The sequence below is a fragment of the Centruroides vittatus genome, unplaced genomic scaffold (genome assembly GCF_030686945.1).
Source record: "Centruroides vittatus isolate TY-2023 unplaced genomic scaffold, ASM3068694v2 contig_854, whole genome shotgun sequence".
Taxonomy (NCBI): domain Eukaryota; kingdom Metazoa; phylum Arthropoda; class Arachnida; order Scorpiones; family Buthidae; genus Centruroides; species Centruroides vittatus.
In genome coordinates, this window is record NW_027122558.1 from 307952 (window position 1) to 327357 (window position 19406).

A 19406-nucleotide genomic window follows, 5' to 3' on the forward strand; every position below is an offset into this window, starting at 1 on the left:
TCTATCCTCTGATTGGGCTATTTTTTACCAATCTGAAACTTTTTATCTGATGATTTTTGCCAAGTTCAAATTGATATATATGCCATTTTGGCACGAATGTTTGTACGATTGTGGCCATCAATAATGTGTTCGTAAACTGCCTCCCTACGAAAGTTTAACTTTCTACAATACTGTGCCACTGGAAACTTTGATAAGATTCCAGATTATGGTTGTACCAAAAAACAACCCAAACAAAGAATTAAAGCATTTATTTAGAAGTTATCTACTTTTATCTAATTATCTAATTTTTATTTATAGAATCTATTCTTGATCGGTATTATATTACATTGCATTCTTACGAATCCGAGACAATTTTTGCATGAATACTTTTGTTTATTGATCCAAGTCAATACCATATACATGCATTTTTAAAAATATTTTTTGCAAAAAATATATTTCTTGATGTAATTCTGAACTTAAATTCCATTGTAAAAGTATGAATAAACCATAAAATAATTTAGCTAGATGTTTATAAACAATCGCATAATAGTGTAAATAGATCATTGATCTAGATTCTATTACTTCCCTTAAAATTTGATATTTTTAGCTCGTTGGCTTGAACTAAGATAAAATTAAACAGAGTGGAGTGTCTTAACTAGCAAAAATTAAATGAAAAAGATTCATATTTGAAAGGAAGCAGCTAATTAAAACAGGAATCGTAGTTTTGGCTTCGGCTATTGAGCGAAGTCGTATTAAAATTAGTTGCACGATGCTCTTGCTATTATTTGATCTAACCATATTTTATGTAATTGTATTCCTCGATGAATTTTCAAATGTATTTTTAAGCATTATAAATTAGCTCGGTAAATTTTTTGAGTAGTAAAATGAAAACTGTTCTTCATAAGTTATAAAAAAGCAATGTTTAGTTCTTTGTGTTTCTACATTATAATTAAAAATTTAGCTTACTTGGTTAAAGAATAAATTGTATGAACTTTGATCTAAAGTTTTGTTGTTTTATTATAATTTCAATAATAACAATACTTTTTTTTATAAATGTTTTCACTGATATTTATAAAACAAATGAGTATATTATACATACTCTTCTTTTGTCATTATAATTACAAATATAAATGCACTGTATGATTCAAATGTTTATTAATTATTATTAATGAATTTACGAATCTGTAATATACATATTTTTGATTTTGTAATTACTTATGTTCGTGTTCAATGTAATAGAATATATAGTGTTTTTTATAATAAAAACAACAAAAGTAATGTATATAATATATTCATAAATATAACTACATAATATACAAACATACAAATGAAATATCCATATACAAGTTTGGTTTCAAATCTGGAAAATGGTCAAGTATCGTCACTCCGTTTCGGAGGTTTGGCTAAATTTCTTTTCACACAATGAGTTACCCACTCGATACCTTCATTTATGCCATCTCTGTTAAAAAGAAAAAATTATTTTATTATAAGGCTGTTTTGTTGTTATAAATGAGACAATGATTATAAAAAATCCTAGGCAAATTCTAGCATTCTGTTAAGAAAACTATTGTTCAAAATATTTTATTACATAAAGACAATAGATGCAAACAGACATCAATATTATGAATCACTGCTATTTTATCATAGCCACAGTTACAACAACATACTAATGGCATTATTACTTTTAAAAATACAATCTTTAAATACTATTAATTAATAGCATCACATTCTTGTAGTCAATAACTCTTAAAACTATTTAGTTGATCCAAATAAAAAAATTATGTCTAACTTTAAAGGACTCGTATTCGAGTCGACCGGATCCCAGAATTTTCGGTTAATCCGGTCCAAATCGAGACCACTTCTTAACTAGTTAGCATCCAATTTGGAAAACATATCTAATATATTTACAATTATGTTTGTTTATAAATGTACGAATTAATTTTGTACAAAAACCGAAGAACTTTTTTTTTTCCATTTTATATGTAAATTTAGCATGTTCGACAATTTGAAGTTAATATTGTACTGTAAATTCCTTTCTTACCATACAGAAATAATTTTAAAATACGTTTGTGCATTTTTCAAAAGTCTAAGTGTACAATGGCATAATCAACCAACAGAAGATGTAAGTACACCAAAGTCTGCATCCTATATAAAATTAGAGATGTATTCAGTAACATACAATATTTGAGTCTGAACTTCTGTTGAAAATACTGTCAGAAGACAAAATGCTAAACAGACTGGAAAAACTGAAGAGTAAATAACATAGCATATATCAATAATTGTGAATTACTAAGTAATTCAAAAAGTTTATTTAGAAAAAACTAATACTCTTTTGTAGAAACATTATTCTTATTTACAAATCAAATTAAATTTTTCATAACAATTAAGAATTACTCACCCGCAAAGAGCCGAAGTAGCTAAAACGTGACAATCTCTTCGACCAATTAAATGATTACTCTCTCTAAATACATTTTTAATTTCTGTCACCGTCAAGCAATCCTGGGGAAAGAAGATTTTTTCTAATATACATTTGAAGTTATATCAAGCAGATTTATAACACCAGTAAAAAACATATTTAAAAGTTATTCTGTAATATTTTCTGGTTAACGTGGTCAGAAATAAATACTATTTTCGTTAAATCGAATGTAACACATATTAAGTAATTTGAGATACGAAGCAAAAATATAATTGTTATTTTTGTAGAAATCAGAAATTTGGTGCTTTATGACTTGTCTTCCTCATCAGCCATATAACAAAATATATAGATATCTACAACAAAATATATTATGTTTATATACAATTGAAATAACTAAAAAAGTTTAAGATTTCATTACAAAAAGTTTCTCAAAACTAACCTGTTGCAGAACAAATTTGCAAAGAAAATGACTTTATTTTAAATCTACAATTTAGAACGTACCTAAAATAATTTTTAAAATCTATAAATGTATATGTTACCGGCAAAACTCGATTTTATGCCAAACTAGTTTGGCGTAAGCGTGTCAGGCCAAACTAGTTTAGAATTATTATTCAAGTATATTAATGGTTAAATATATTAATGGTTAATTTAAGTTCATCATAAAACACAAATAAGTTCATTTTTAATTTTAGTTTGATTTTTAAAGTTATTTTTGAAAATATTTTCGAAAGTTATTTACCTTTAAAAGTGCATGGCTTAATAAAAAAAAAATACGAACTGATAAGTACTGATTTGCTTATTTTTATTTTATAGTTTTGTACAAGTGTTTTGTCACTTCTAATCAATACCATTTTTGGTTAATGTTACCCTAGGTATCGAAGATGGCAGCTCGTCTCCGATTCCGGCGATCGGAAGACGGGGAACAGTGGGGACGCACATTCTAACCTATTCTAATAATTTGGTTGCTAATAATTATGGTAATTTATTAGAATAGGTTAGGTTAGAACGCACGTCCTTACTGTTCCCTGTCTTCTCGTTGCTGGAATCGGAGACGAGCCACCCCCTTCGATACCTAGGGTAATATTAACCTCGTCTTTTTTATAACTAAGTAGACTATGTTTAAATAAATATTGTTCATCTAATTGATTGCCTTTTAATTTTATTTTAACCATTAATATACTTGAATAATAATTTTAAACTAGTTTGGCATAAAATCGGGTTTTGCCGGTAACATATACATATAATACTGGTTTACAAACTGACCTGTCCAAGATTTATTTCCATTCACACTGAACAATACTATGAGGATTACATAATAATAAATCTACAAGCCGATATAAAATGTATACGTTAAATAAATTAATAAAAAAGTTAAAAGAACAAAGATTTACAGAATGTAGAAATCTTACTGGTAAAAATACATTATACTTCAATAGAAATATGATAAGTTAGTATGAAAGTTGAAATACCCAACAATAAAAGACAAACAAGAGTGGATGGGCAGATAGGTAGTTAACTGTACAACCTTGTAATACCAGATTATGTAAAACAATTTGTTGGTTTAGGACTAAACCATAATGGACTAATCAAGATTAATAAAGAAAGAATGATTATACAGTGTGAGAAAATAATTTATTACCAGATAGATATATACTTTTGGTCTAAGACTATGTTAATAAAAATTGCATTCCAATTATAACAGTTTTTAATACAGAATAATAATTAACATTAGTAAGAATTTTAGCTGAACTGTTCTTATAAAGTACCTATTTATTATTATTAACCATAAAAATAAAGCATGCTAAATAATTCCAATACGCTTTTTCTTGCTTTACAAACACAATACATTAAAAGTAATTATTAATCTACAATTAACTTTACTTACTGGAACATCCTGTTTATTTGCCACCACAAGTAATGGAACACCATGAAGAGCTTCACTCGCAACCATTTTCTCTATTAAAATTTATAAATTTATTATGTAATAAAGTTAATATAAAAACTACTAATTTATATTTGTTATAATATTATTTGATTTTATAATATAAATTGTTAAATAAATAAAATTCTAGTTTATCTTCTCATATATTTTGGGCTGACTCTTGCTTCTGAAGGACAACATTTTGCTTGACTAGTAAACATACCGATAAGATATTTTAAACTCTTCCAAGTTTCCTTAGTTCGACTTTTCCTATCCGTCATTTTAATTCTCTTTTTGCCAACTCTCTGGACGTGTAGCAACAGTCTTACCACTTTCTGGCCTCTCTACGATATCGTAAATTGTCTTTCTTGTCATCCCTGTATCCATAAAATGCTTAACTGTGAAGCTACTCCCTTTTTCTCCATGTTGGTTGTAAAATTTGCCAACTTCAATTCTTTGCTCTTCAATAAGAAGAGTTCTATTTTGTTTACATTTAGAATATTGCTGCCATAACAACACAAATGCAAAACTACAAACTCTGAGCAACAATCTATGCTATCGTATTCTTAAATTTATTAAAGAATAACAAAACAAAAATCAAATATGTCTACCTAAATTGTTCAAATTTTTTTCAGTTTGTGCACTTATACTACAGTTTAATGGTAATCATCTTTCAAACTGTAAAATAATATTAGGCAAATAGAATTTTTAAGAATTTTAATGTTTACAATGTCATGATACATATGTACACAATCATCTGAAAGATAATTTTTTTGTTTTTCATTTGTAGATTTTGCTATTTAGTCAGAGAAAAATAAATGATGCGCAAAGAATTTAATGTAAAAACAAAACGGGGATTATGGTATTAATTTTATTAAAATAAAAACAAAATGCTGAACAATTTAATTTGCTAGCATGTTTGGTAATACAAATTTTCCATCATAGGAAAAAGTATTTTTTTAAAAATATTTGCATTCCATAAAATCAATTAGGTTTTAAATTTATATGTTCTAGGAAATCTGTACTCAGCCTCAGTTGGATACCATGTTTTTGTAGGACAGTGATGAATTTACTTTGTTGAAAAGATCAGCAATTTTTAAGATATGCTGTACTTTTATTTTAGTAAAATTAACATACCAAAGACAGTTCATATAATCAAATAAACAACTACAGAAAATAAATTTATCACAAACAATTATTTATTGCGACACTGCCAGAATGTCAGGCTGCAATTTTTAATTTATTTCATTTAAAATATGTGTTCTCCACCTCAAATTAGTACTGTAGGGTCTTGCCCCAGTATGTCATACTTTTCCTGTTATCAACGGAGTTGTGCCGGTCATCTATTAACTGCTTTTGAGGGAAGTTTTGAATTGAAATAATGTGACTTCCGGTTCACATCAAAAGTTTGTATATAGTTAATAGGGGCCTCCCGCCCCTACGGTTTCCATATCTGGTCTTGGATTTCGTCTAACTCCGTTCTTGAGATTAAGGAAAGATGGATGATAGTAGGAATTTATAGGTCTACAAGTTTTTCAAATTGCAGCCAAATTAAGAATTTAGTAAGTTAAAGTAATAGAATTTCAATATGTAAATTTTTTATATTTACCAAATGCAAGCTTTGATTCCTGTAGCCTTTCTTTATCCGAAGAGTCAATTATGTAAATAACAGCATGAGATTCTGCATAATACTGAATGAAAAGTTTACAAAAAAATTTTTCGTCAATAACTACAGTACTTTGAAAATATAATTATTTTTAATGCTAAAGAAATAAATTTTACTATGATTTTTACTAATTACTATTCTAATTACTAAAAATCAGAAGATCAGAAAATTAAAATGAATCACACAAAGTAAATATCGAAATTGCTTGTGCTAAACCTGATGTGTTTAAAAATTGCTTATTTGCTCAAATTTGAGCGTAAATAGTTTTTAAAGATGCTGCCATCATAACTATCTATCTCATTTTCAGCAATATTAGTTAATTATAATACCAACACACCTGAATTTAATTTGCAGAGTTTTTTCTCTTTATTCCAAACGTTTTCGGCCTATTTTCGATAGACCACGATAAGGACAAAATAAAAATGGAGGAACAAGCGGGAGTACAGAATTCCATTTGAAAATCAACAAATAGGGGTCGATAAAGAATATGTAGGGGTGACCGGAAGAAACCTAGCAGTACGAGTAAAGGAGCACGAATACAGTGTCAATAAAGGCCTCAATAACACGATCCTGGCAAGCACGGCACAGTCGGATGGAGTGAAGATCGTCAGAACGTTACACTCACCGTCCATTGCGATGGAAATGGAAAAAATAGATATATACAAAAGTAAAATGAGGAACCACTGCCTGAATGCAAAAGATGAGAATGCTTTACCAACAGCATGGAAATACAAGATCGAAAAAAGTATGGGTTTTAATAATCCATAAGGAATGAACTGGAACTTATATGTTAATTTAATTTATTAATAATAATAGACTCGTGTAATTTGTTATTTAATTATGTAACGTTAATAGCATGTTTAGTAATTTTTATTATTTGTTTATGTAATATACAAAAAATTTTTGTTGACTATATTTTAAAAAATTCAAATAAGATGAATTTGAACAAAACATTCCATTTTGGAACGATGAATGATAGCCTGACAACAGCCTATCAAAAATAGGCTGAAAACGTTTGGAATAGAGAGAAAAAACTCTGCAAATTAAATTCAGGTGTGTTGGTATTATAATTAGTTTTTAAAGAGTTAATTTGTTTTAACCGTTGTTCAGCCGAGATCTATAATCTGAAAACAACAGTTTATAAATTCTAAGCAAAAATAATAGCTTTTTCCTATTACAATTGAATATATAGGAAGTGTATATCCATAAATTTGGAACCAACTGGAGAGATAGATCACAAAAAACCTAACACCCTTAAAATCCAGCAATGAATTTAATTTAATTTATTTTATTATTTTATTAAATTCATTGTTGGATTTTAAAGGTGTGAGTTTTTTTCTAATGGATAGGAAAAAAGTTGCTTTTTTTCCTATCCATTAGAAAATTAAATAGCATAAGAAAATCATTACTTTTTTAACTATACATACTACCACTCTAAACTGAATATACTTGAATTAAAAACTCAAAAAAATTGCTGGGTTATAGGTTTTTAAATATATGCTAACCTTTTTGACCATGTTGAACAGACATCGTCGGGCAAACTAAACCCCAGTTACTGAAACAATGGGGGATTGCCGTACACATGTGCAGAGGAGAGGCGACGTAAGACAAGAGAAAGGGGAGAAGGGGAGGGGAAGGATAGTAAGATTTACAGTTTGAAGAAAGACTTCCCATCATGAAAGGATTGGCCAACACTGCATTAGCTATCTTTGCTTCCAACCCCATCAACGTGGACTTCGGCAATGTATACCTCTTATAAAGCTCTTCCAGGCAACCCTTTCTCAAACTTCTTGAGCAGGTGGAAATATATAAGGCCACCAGCAATAACACAGTTATTAATTTTTACAATGTTCACTCCTTCCTCATAGTGTGGAAGTCTTTCTTCAAACTATAAATCTTACTATTCTTCCCCTCCTTTTTCACTCTTTTTATGTCACCCCCTTCTGCCCACATGTATGGCAATCCCCCTCAGCTGGGGATTAGTTTGCGTGATGATACCCATTCAACACAGGTGAAAATGTTAGCACATATTACAAAAATGCTGGATTAGAGGTTTTAATTTAACTATACATGTGTTATTGTGAGTTGACCGACACTACTAGCTTAAGGGGGTCGACCTTAGGTGAAATGGCTATGATCCTCTTGAACACCTCAATTGTTCAAATTGTCAGTATTACTGTATTTTCCGGGGTATAAGATGACTTTTTAACCCAGGAAAATCTTCTCAAAAGTCAAGGGTTGTCTTATACACCGGGTGTCATCTTATAGGGCGAGTATATCCCAAACTCTATATTTTAACTGTAAAAGTCAGGGGTCGTCTTATACGCCGGAAAATACAGTAATTATTATGTTTACATTGATCATTTCCTACTCAAATTGTCAGTACACGACTGCAAATTTGCTTATGATGTTTGATGTCATTTAAATATTTGCATTATTCATTTTGTTTAAGATATTCTATTGTCATTTTATATACGGGATACAAATTTTATGTAGTCCCCGGATTATAATTCTATGTATGGAGCATGTTGTCTATGTTACTCAATGAATCTTCAATTTGTCAATGCGTTCGGTTAGTTATTGTAGTATACGACTTGGGGTGTTCTTGGTTGGTCCAAGGGGTCATAGTAAGCTACTAAATTGCATGCTTCTGAACAAGCAGGGTCTAATTCACAGGAACTCTGAGCGAATGACAGACGGACCAGCAGCTTCAAAGCCGCCAATCCGTCTGTTGTTCGCTCAGAGATCCTGTGAATTGATGCTCCAAAATTAAGCATCATCTTTACAAAAAGGGAGCTCTGCAAGGCCAGGACTTCACCCCCCCGACAGGAAACTGGCTGTCAAGTTAGAGCCATTAAAACGGTGACTTATTTCGGAAACAGGACTGGTGTAGCTGAGGAATGGGGTGCGAGACAATTTAATTGTCGTATTCCCGACCTAATTGACAGATCCCCAATTGTACATCATGAGAATAACTGAGGGATCATCCACCAGGGAAACTTTGGACAGTCACCTTACAGAAAGTTCAAAGCGCAACCTGCTGACACTCCTGTGGAGGGGGCAGCAACCCGGACAGCTGCATCTTCTCGGGGACAGAAAAATACACGTTAGAGTAAAATTTACAGGTCCATCATCGGGGGAAGGGCTTGATCTGACTCCGGAGGGGAATGGCCCAGATGGGGGAGATTGGGGAAGTTCAGCAACCCCGCGGCCCGAATCGCATTCCTGGCAACAGACCAGGAACCAATAGTGTTACAAGGGACCACCATTCAGACCAACCAAAACCTTGGGATTTCGGGTAAAAATACTATAAAAGCCTTAGGGGGTTGACCTTAGGTGAAAAGGTTATGACCCTCGCTTTGTCTGCGATCTGCCAGGATGATGTGAGAAGCTTTTATAGTATTTCTACCTGAAATCCCAAGGGCATGGGGAGGTTGTGAAGTGGCGATCGAGAACATCAGTCCAAGAGATCCTAACTAGGAATATAGGAAAGGACATCAATATCCAAAACCTAAGACAGACTTCCCTGTGACGACTCTCCCATCCCTCCAACTTCCAAGACAGTGCCAGAGACGAACTTTCTTTGGATCATTACCCATGGAGAGGATCGCTGCAGACAAACCCACTTTGGACCTCTGGCATCGGATCGTCGGAGACAAACTTTCTCAATGTGGAACTTTTAAATCTGGGAAACAACCTTACTTCACTTTGTGGATTATATAACTCACTGTAGGTGTGTTTTTCCGTATGAATAAACATGGTAATTTGTAAATATGGTCTCTGTGCGAGTCATCTTTGCATCCAACAAATCACTACCCCCGTACGAAAAAGGCTTTCTCACATCATGCTGACAGATCGCGGCAATGCGAGGGGTCGTAACCTTTTCACCTAAGGTTGATCCCCCTAAGCGAGTAGTGTTGGTCAACTCACATTATGTATAGTTAAATATAAAGTATATTTTTAAAAATATTAACTTATTATAAAAATAATATATACAACATTAACTTGCATTTGAATTATATTCATCAGTTCATTTTAAAATGGAAAAGTATATGAATAATAAATTTTTTATTACAAATTGACAATTTCTATTCAAGCATTTCAGATTTAATTAGATATTTCTTAAAATTAATTAAGGAAAATTCAATATACCAAAAGCAGTTTATCATTAATTTCATAAATATAAAATGCTATGATATAATAACTGAAGATCTCCGAAACAAAACTAATTCATTAATTAACATTGGCTAAGTACGAGGGTCATTCTAAAAGAAAAGAACATTTTGATCTGACGAGCTGCACAGTTTTCCCCCACCTCCATGTCATGGACCTTCTCATTTTTTCTCACCAATCTGATGCTAACAGCGAGCCACAATGATCGTTTACTGTTTATAGTGTGACTTTGAAATGTGTGAAAAAATTAAAGATTCTGCCAAATGTGAAGTTCGTAGTGTAATATGCTTTTTGAATGCAAAAAAAGTCCGCCCTATCGAAATTTACAGACAGATAACCGAGGTTTTCTGTCCGTAAATTTTCACCGACTATGCCGCACCATTCAAAACAAACAGTGGGGATTGTTGTCCAGAGGCATTGTGCTTCTTCAGGATAACACAAGTCCGCATGCTGCTGCGTTGACTAAGAACTTGCTTTACCAGTTTAAGTGGGAAGTTTTCTCCTTATAGCCCTGACTTGGCTCCGAGTGATTACCACCTTTTCCCAAAATTGAAGGATTTTTTGCCAGGAATCACCGTGGAAGTGACAACAAACCGAAAGAGGCCGTTAATGACCGATTCAAGAACTTGGCGGTAACCGAGTGTGCAGAAGGCATAGAAAAGCTGGCGATACGCTAAGAAAAATGTTTAAATTTGTATGGTGACTACATAGAAAAATAGCTAAGTTATCATATGTGTTGTATAATAAGTATTGTTTCATTATCTTAAATAAAAATATCTAGAGAAACAAACGTTCTTTACTTTTAGAATGGCCTTCGTATATTGAATTAAGTACTCAAAAAAAGAAGTATTAAAGTCAAGTCAGAAACCAGTCTGGCAGATCAACATTATAGCAACTGGCAGTTTGTCACAACAACTGCCAACTCTGGCTATCAAAACTGGATTCAGCAGTGCTAATGTGAATCATACAAATAGTTTTGAGAGAAGAACATATAATCTTCTCTCGTTGCATTGTATGGTCTTCTCTCATTGGACAAAGACCTAGCTTTAAAAAAATATTCCACTTGACAGCAATGTATATATTTCAACAGTTATTGGTTTGGGATCCAAAGTGTAGTTAAAAATTATTTTTGTAGTTTATAAAATTTGAAACACAAACAGATTTCAAAAGAATCAAAAATACTTACTTTATCCCATAAAGACTGTAATTCTTCTTGACCACCAAGATCCCAGAAATTTAATCTTATTCCATGAATATCAATTCTACCAACTAAAATATCATTAAAGTTAAAAAGACAGAAGTAAAACAAACTGATAAAAATTTAAGAATGGAACTCGCAAAACACCAAGTAAAAATCTACTTACTGTTAAGGCCGACCGTTGTCGTTATTTTATGGGGACTAATGCCTTTGTAGCCTTTAGTAAATTTCGTTTTTGTTTGTTCTAAATATGTCTTAAGAAAAAACAAGAAATTTATAAATAAATAAAAATCTATTTTATAAGTTTTATAACAAAAAGTACAATAAATAAAATTTAAAATATTTGTCTAGAACTTTTCATTGCATTTAAATACAATATAATTTTATAAAATTTTTTCTACGTGTAAAGCCATGTTACAGTAATTCATTGATTTACATACATAAATTTATATGTAGAAGTCATTTGATTTGAATTTTTTTAGTTAAAAAATTACAAGAGAAGATAGGATAGAGTAAGATTATAAGATAAGATTGTGATAGAATACAGAATGAGCCCGGCCAATTATAACTATTATTTACTAGATCACAGTCATCCCGATTGCATTAAAATAGATATCTCCTCATGGGAAAAAATAAAGGAAGACCAAGCAAAACTTGGCACAGTACATCTTTAGATGTACTGTGCCAAGTTTTGCTTGGTCTTCCTTTCACATGACAACAATACAATGAGTTTTGGATGCTGTAATTTAATACAAATAAAAACAAGTATTTTCATCTTTGTAAGGGATTTTTTTCAGGTAGAAATAATGAACAGAGAAATGTTTGAAAGATTGAAAAAAATATTAAAAATTCCTTTATGATAGCTGTAGTCCTGATCTTTATCATAGTGAAATAAAACTGTAAATAACAACTATCTTTTTAAACATTTCAACCCTTAATACTTTCTTTCTTATGCTGTTAAAGATAAAAAATTTAATGCTTTTAACAGCCTACACGATGCTTTAAGTTATCTGGCATGAATACTAGAGATATAAATATAAACATCTCATAACCCATTAGTTATATTAAAGCCAAACAATTTAATCAGGCAATCATTTGGGTTTAATACTATAGATAGATTCATAACTACAATGGTATGAAAGAAAATTTAGTAGTAGTTCTGTTAGTAGTAAGAAGAATGAAAATTTTTTATTCCTTGTCTACAACAATTACTGTCAGGATAAAAGTTTATTTCTCAAAATGATACTGACATAGCAGAAGAAAGTATAATGTGAGATATAAGATAGGGGTTTTTTTTGTCAGTCCAGTAAAGCAAACATCCAATAACTAAACATGCAGTAGATGCAAGAAAACTACTTTATGCGTGTTATGACTATTTACAGGGTCAATCAGGAATGCCAGCTCTAGGACAGTTTCTCCAACAGAAACCCCTAAACCTGATCATTGGTGGAAATTACAAAACTAATAAATGAGGCCACATGTTGAATCACAACAATACTAGTCCAATATAATAAACAAGAATAATTATGAAGACAATTTTTCTAAAACTAATCCTTAATACTAAACTTACACTACTATGGAAAATTAAAGATAAGGGAGAGTAGTAGTAATGATAGTGGATAGGAACAGAACAAAGGTGCCGGGTCCTGCAAATCTCTAAGTTCTTGTTGTCATGTGAAACTTCCTGCACAAAATTCACTCTTCCATCTTCTCCTCGGTTCTTGAGGGTTTATATCCAAATCATCGATCGCTCATTCGAAACTCACAACTGGTCAAGTTGAATGTTGTTTCCAACACACTAACTTCAACCGAGGAATTTCAAGGATTCCCACTCAAAGTTATGACTACCAGTCTACTTGAGTATTGGATAATATCAAGTTTCTGCCTTTTTGTCATCCTCTCTTTTCAAGCACCACCTCAAAAGTGACGCTTTTCTTCCACGTATGCCCCCAGGTAATCTTGTACTCATTGTACTGGTTATTCCAGGAAGTGACCCTCATCTCCAAGACGGAAGAATTAAGGAGATTAGAAAGTTCTAGAAGGGAAAAAGAACAAAGAGCAGAGAAAAAATGTATGGAAAACAGAAAGACAAAAACAGACAATATGGCACTTTGCCACAATAGGCTTAACTTTCAATTTTTTTTTTTTTGCATAGAATGCAGCAAACAATTGATTTAGGAATCCCAAGTTCCACACTTGCATGTTTAGTCAAATAGCAAGAGCTCCAGACGAAGACAGCTCTAACTAGGACCTGGAGGTTCTGATTAGTTCTTGCTGTACATACCCATCCTGCTGAAACTGCTTGTACTATTTGGTAATATTCTTATACACTGATGTTAAAATGAGCTCAAAAGTGTCACTATAGTAACTGCAGTTAAATTTTTTGGCAAATTCAATGACACAGAACACTTTCTCCAACCATAAAGTGCCATTTTGAGAAAAACCTGCATCCCGATGCAACTGATGTAACTGTTACAACAAATTATCATAAAGAATAAAAAACTTTTCATTCCTCTTCTTTTTACTAACATAATTCATGCCTTTTTTGATGAAAGTTTATAAATTATGAATTTTCTAAATGTTGTGGATTTAGGGGACACTGTTATAGCAGCACTATAGAAGAAATTTTTTACAGTAAAATTCTCTTAAAATTTATACAAATACACCTTTCATACATTTCCAGCACTCACTTAATACAGTGGACCATCATTATAGCGCTGCTCACTATACCGCGCACTCGGTTATAGCGCGGGCAATGTTTGCGACGCAATAAGCTCAAACATGTTTATACGGGCCCGTGCGGCGTTAGTGAGTAGCGTATTTTATTGTTACTGCGTATTGAGTAATTGTTATGTATTGAGTTCCTGCATGTATTTTGAATAGTGTTTAATTATCGTATGCATGATGAGTAAAAGAAAAGCTTGACATTACTGCTAAAGTAAAGAGGTGAACCACGTTACACCACGCCGCTCGGTATAACGCGGGTGTTGTTTCCTGCCCGACATGCGCGTTATATTGGGGGTCCACTGTACTTTGAACTATCATTTTCAGCTTATTTTACAGGCCTTCCTCAGGTTAGAAGGCAGCCAAATATGAAAGAGTTATGTTGCATTCCAAAATGGAAAAAGAAACAACAGAAAAGATAAAATAAATGAGGGAAAAAAGCCCCTGGATGTACACCATACTTCTAAAAGATTCTAGATTCAGAGGACGCCTAACATATATAAGTTCATCTAGCAGATCGAGAGGCCAGATTAAAAGAGCATAAATATGACATCCTGAAAAAGCAATTATAACACTTTCTTAGCCCAATATGCAAGCAAACCCTGTTGGGAGGCAAGCAAGTTCTCTTATTGGGAAGATACCAAATCGTTAAGAAAAATATTCGACATACAGAAATTAAGAATAATTGAAGCCGTCGACATCTATAAAGTAGCAAGCCTTTGCATTAACAACAGAGAAAGCTTCACCATATCACAAGTATGACAAGCATTACTCTTGAAATGTACTTATAACAAATAATTTTTTATTAATCATCCATTTCCATGTGCTTAATATTTATTATAAGTTATTTTTATATTACCATCAAAAAGTAATTTTATTTTTATTTAAATTTATAAATATTGAATTACAATGTAAGAAATTTAAATGATGTCAAGAATTCTCGAATTATTCCATTTTGGAACGCAACATAACTCCTTCGTATTTGGATGGCTTCTAACCCGAGGCAGGCCTGTAAATCAAGCCGAAAATCTTAGTTTGCCATATGAAAAGCGTGTTTATATAAGTTAACAAAAATTCCAGCTTTTAGTCAGTTTAATTTGTAAATAATAATAATAACAACAATTTACATGTGATCAAATTAAACCAATTAGCTAATTGATCTAATCAATGATCAAATATAAAATCTTCCCACTTATAATTTGATTAATTACTATAGAAATAATTGATCACAAACGATAAGATTATAGATAAACACTGTATATGTATTTTCATTTTTATTGTATATCTATATTCAGTTAAATTGATAAAATTAGCAAATAATTATACAAATGTAGATTTTATATTTAAAGAAAAATAATGCATCTGTATCATGTATATATGGAATAAAAATATTACTGCTTTTGCATTTTATTTACTATGCTAAAAATTACACAAAAAACTTACACATAAACTGGAACTATATACTAAACAAAACACTAACACCTAAATGCTAATTCCAGCATATGAGCTTTAATATTCCAAACATTTCTGGCCGTCTTTCGGAGGCCCTCGTCGGGAAAGAATGCAAAAACAGAAAAAACTGCTAAAAATTATATGAAAATGATATTTTTCAACTTTGTAATAGTAAATATTAATAAATTTTTTTAATTTAAATACTAAATTTAGTCAGAATTATTTTGATAACTTTAATAAAGATTTAAGTTTTGTGATTTTTGTAATCACCTAAACCAGGGGTGGCAAACCTGCGGAATGTTTGCTCAAAGTCAAATGTCGGGAGAAATCATCCGGCACATAACGTAACCTATGATTTCGGTTTATCGCCCGTCTTTTTCAATCATCCCTTTTGGTTTATCATCTGATCATACTTTTTTCAATCAGCTTTTTTACATTTATTCTAATTAAAGCATGATCATTTCATTTGTTTAAATAATCAGACCTAAATACTGCATTCGGAAAACAGAAATTCGAACGAGAACATCCAATACTTTCCGTCGAGCATTTTAGAAAGTTTGAATGCATCGACAGGTTTTTTAAAAATAGAGCAAACTTTTTTTTTGTTGAATCAAAAATAGTTATGTGTAAAGTTAATGATTTTCAACATGTAAACATCAAATTTGTAAACTAAAAAATAAAAGTAGAAGAGACCTTTTTAAACTGTCCATTCATTCAAACTTCCTATAACATTCAACAAAAAATTGTAGATGTTCTCATTTCAAGTTCTATTTTTCATTGGGTCTTACGACAGACTGGAGGAGTCCCAAAAAATATTTTATCCAATATAGAAGCTTTCATTCCTAAAATCTACAGCATTTGTTTTCCCTTTAATGTCTAAAGTTTATCTTTGCTGAAAAAATTAAAAGTTTATTTCCAGCCAACACGATAAAGAATATAAAACATAATTTTCAAAACAAATTTATAATACTTATATTAACTCTTTCAATATTTCTATTATATTTTAATTTAATATGAAATAAAAAAGTCAGTGCAATAAATCTTGAATTTTAAGTATTTTTATGCGACATAAAAAGTAAATGATAATTACAAAATGAAATACTGTCTACTTTAAATATAAGTAGAATCCAAAGAAACCAAAACTCCAGTAAAATAGGTGAGAATTTAACGAATAAACAAACATTTTCAAACAGACAAATTCATTTACCATAACACTTAAAACGTACCTAAAAAACAACAATAACCAACCCACGACATCATGCAGAGCAAATAAGATCTCGACTAATCAAATTCCATTATTAAAAAGACACGTTAAACAATTAAAAGTGCATAACCGACGATCTACTAATTATAATTATTAGTAATTAATAGCATCATCCAGCACATAACCGAAATAAATGCTAGCAATCGACTGCCGGCAAATAACAAAACAATTAACGTCGTAAGCACCGAAAACAATCGCCGGCCATCGGCCGTAAAACCGGACGAGCGTATATTTAAGTTATACGTTTCGGGACCCGCCAATTCCGACGGCATTAAACGAACGACAACAATAAGCACGCACAAGAACAGGGTAAGATTCTAACTCCGAACGAGGCGTGCCACCACCACTTCATTAAGAGCTAAAAACTTACCTAAATAATAAATGAATTAATACTATTAAAAAAAAAAAAAAAAATTGAACTGATACCAGTAATAAATTAAAACACAGTAGTACTACAAACTTACTGATGCATTTTATATTTAATCTGTATGGTTTATTTTGAAAGAATTTAGTACTATTAAAAATATTATTAGATCAAATCTGCAAATAATAAACCATTCCTGGTTCATTATTTGCAAATTACAATAAGGAAAAACAGGAAAAAATGGCAAGCTTGCTTGTATATCAGTGTAGAAAAACGTTAAACCGGTGTAATCGCATGGAATAAGTGGAATATGGCTACTTACTGTTTTTCCGGCATTGTCTAATCCTAAGATGAGAATGAAGTATTCGTCTTTTTGGAAAAGGTATTTCCATAATCCGTATAACAAAGTGAACATTGCGAAGGAAAACCAGATGCCATGAACAGTTTAAACTGTATACAAAATATGGAGTAACCTACGATTACTGAGTATTACAAAGGGCTGGGACGAGGTTCTCCCTTTGTTTATTACATGAACTTTTGACCATATGCATTATTCAGTAAGTAGCCATTCACGCTTCACGTCGCTTAACCGCGAAAGGATCATCGATATCTCCAATATGTCGGATTACATTAAAATATTTTTGAATTAATAGCCGAAAGTTTTATTTGAAACGGAAAATATATGATTAATTTATAAAATATAAAATAAATTATAAGACACGTTAAACTTTCTCAATTTAAATTTTATATTTACGAAAAGACACCATTCGATACGTCATAGCTTTACGTTTATTTTATTTTATTTTTTAAAATATATGTCAATTTGAAGAAAAACTTGTTTATTAAATTTTTAAAATATTGATTTAATATTAGTTTATATTAAAAATTATTATTGTATGTAAAATAATTAAAATTTATTACATGACGTAAACACTTAAGTCGGGCTGTTTCTCGAATCCCGATTCTTATGGTCTCTAATTATTATTTTTTAAAATTACATTTAATACGAGTTAAACAATTAACTATCTTCGGTGATAAATTTTAATATGCTTTTTAGCACGCTTCACGGTAGTGGGGTGCTTATGTTAGGACTTTTATCCGCCTGTCAGATTTCCAAAAATTAGGTAACGAAAGTGAAGTCATTGCGCATGAGCAATGACTTCACTTTCGTTACCTAATTTTTTATTTATTTTTTTAAAATTTTTATCCTGACGGACCACCCCCGAAAAATTCCTGGGGATTTTTCAACCCGTCCAGATTCGATCTCGGGTCCCCCCGAGTGGTAGGCTGCCACGTTGATTGCTCGACCATCCGGCCTCTTAATTATGCTTACTGTGGGTTAGTCACTCTCGCAATGGAGCACGGCTTAACCACCGAATATTGCGGGACACCTCTCAGAGTTTTCGACTGCTTGAACCCGGATTCGACTTCGGATGTCTCGGAGCGATAGGCTGATGCCTTAACCGTTAATTGCATTGATGGCGTACGGCAACGCAACCATGTACGGTCTGCCAAGGAGCGTGCCTCCTCGACGGCCTTTCTATGCGAAATTGGTCCCTATTTAAATGTTAGACAGGCGAAGAAAACGCGGAAAACTCCACGTGGCCAGTCGTTTTGGTGAGGCACGAATGCTCAACTAACTACCAGCGTTCAGTGGTTATATCCACTCGGCCACTGATGGGCTTAACCGCTCGGTCACTCGTCCCATATGACATTATTACTAATGACCAGTGGCGAAATCAATTATGAAATGGATAGACTGAAATGCTAGACAATGTGGCTCGTCACTTAAAACGTTACGAGAGAAAATTATCGTAAAGCCATTTCAATCAAGGTCTATATAAGAAGGTCAGGACACGCGTACTGGAGCCGCCATTTTGGAACTTTTTGAGTCGCATTTAAAACAAACTTGTACGAGCAGTCAGTTTTATACGACATTAATTAAACTAATTTATGCAATTTCAGTTAAATTAATGTCGTATAAAACTGACTGCTCGTACAAGTTTGTTTTAAACACGCGACTCAAAAAGTCCCAAAATGGCGGCTCCAGTACGCGTGTCCCGACCTTCTTATATAGATCTCGATTTCAATCCGTTACACTTACTCCCTCTATTTATAAAAGTATTAACTATCGACTCGTATAATAATTTGTACCTTACTCTCTCGCCACCTGGTGAAACTTTTAATCAATAGAAGATCATTTATTTCCTTTCTTCCGTCAGACTAGCGAAAATCCAGCAACGATTTGC

General features: G+C 31.9%; 1 protein-coding gene across 1 annotated transcript; it reads right to left on the bottom strand.

The window, feature by feature from the left end:
* Nucleotides 1-1254: 1254 nt before the first annotated feature.
* On the bottom strand, nt 1255-17889 carry Arfrp1 (ADP-ribosylation factor related protein 1). Its single transcript, XM_067279183.1, has 7 exons — nt 17480-17889; nt 11520-11607; nt 11342-11424; nt 5926-6007; nt 4281-4351; nt 2378-2478; nt 1255-1438 (listed from the first exon to the last, which is right to left on the bottom strand). The coding sequence occupies exons 1-7, from the start codon at nt 17570-17572 to the stop codon at nt 1351-1353; spliced, it is 606 nt and encodes a 201-aa protein (XP_067135284.1). The 5' UTR covers nt 17573-17889; the 3' UTR covers nt 1255-1350.
* Between the last annotated feature and the right edge of the window lie 1517 nt (nt 17890-19406).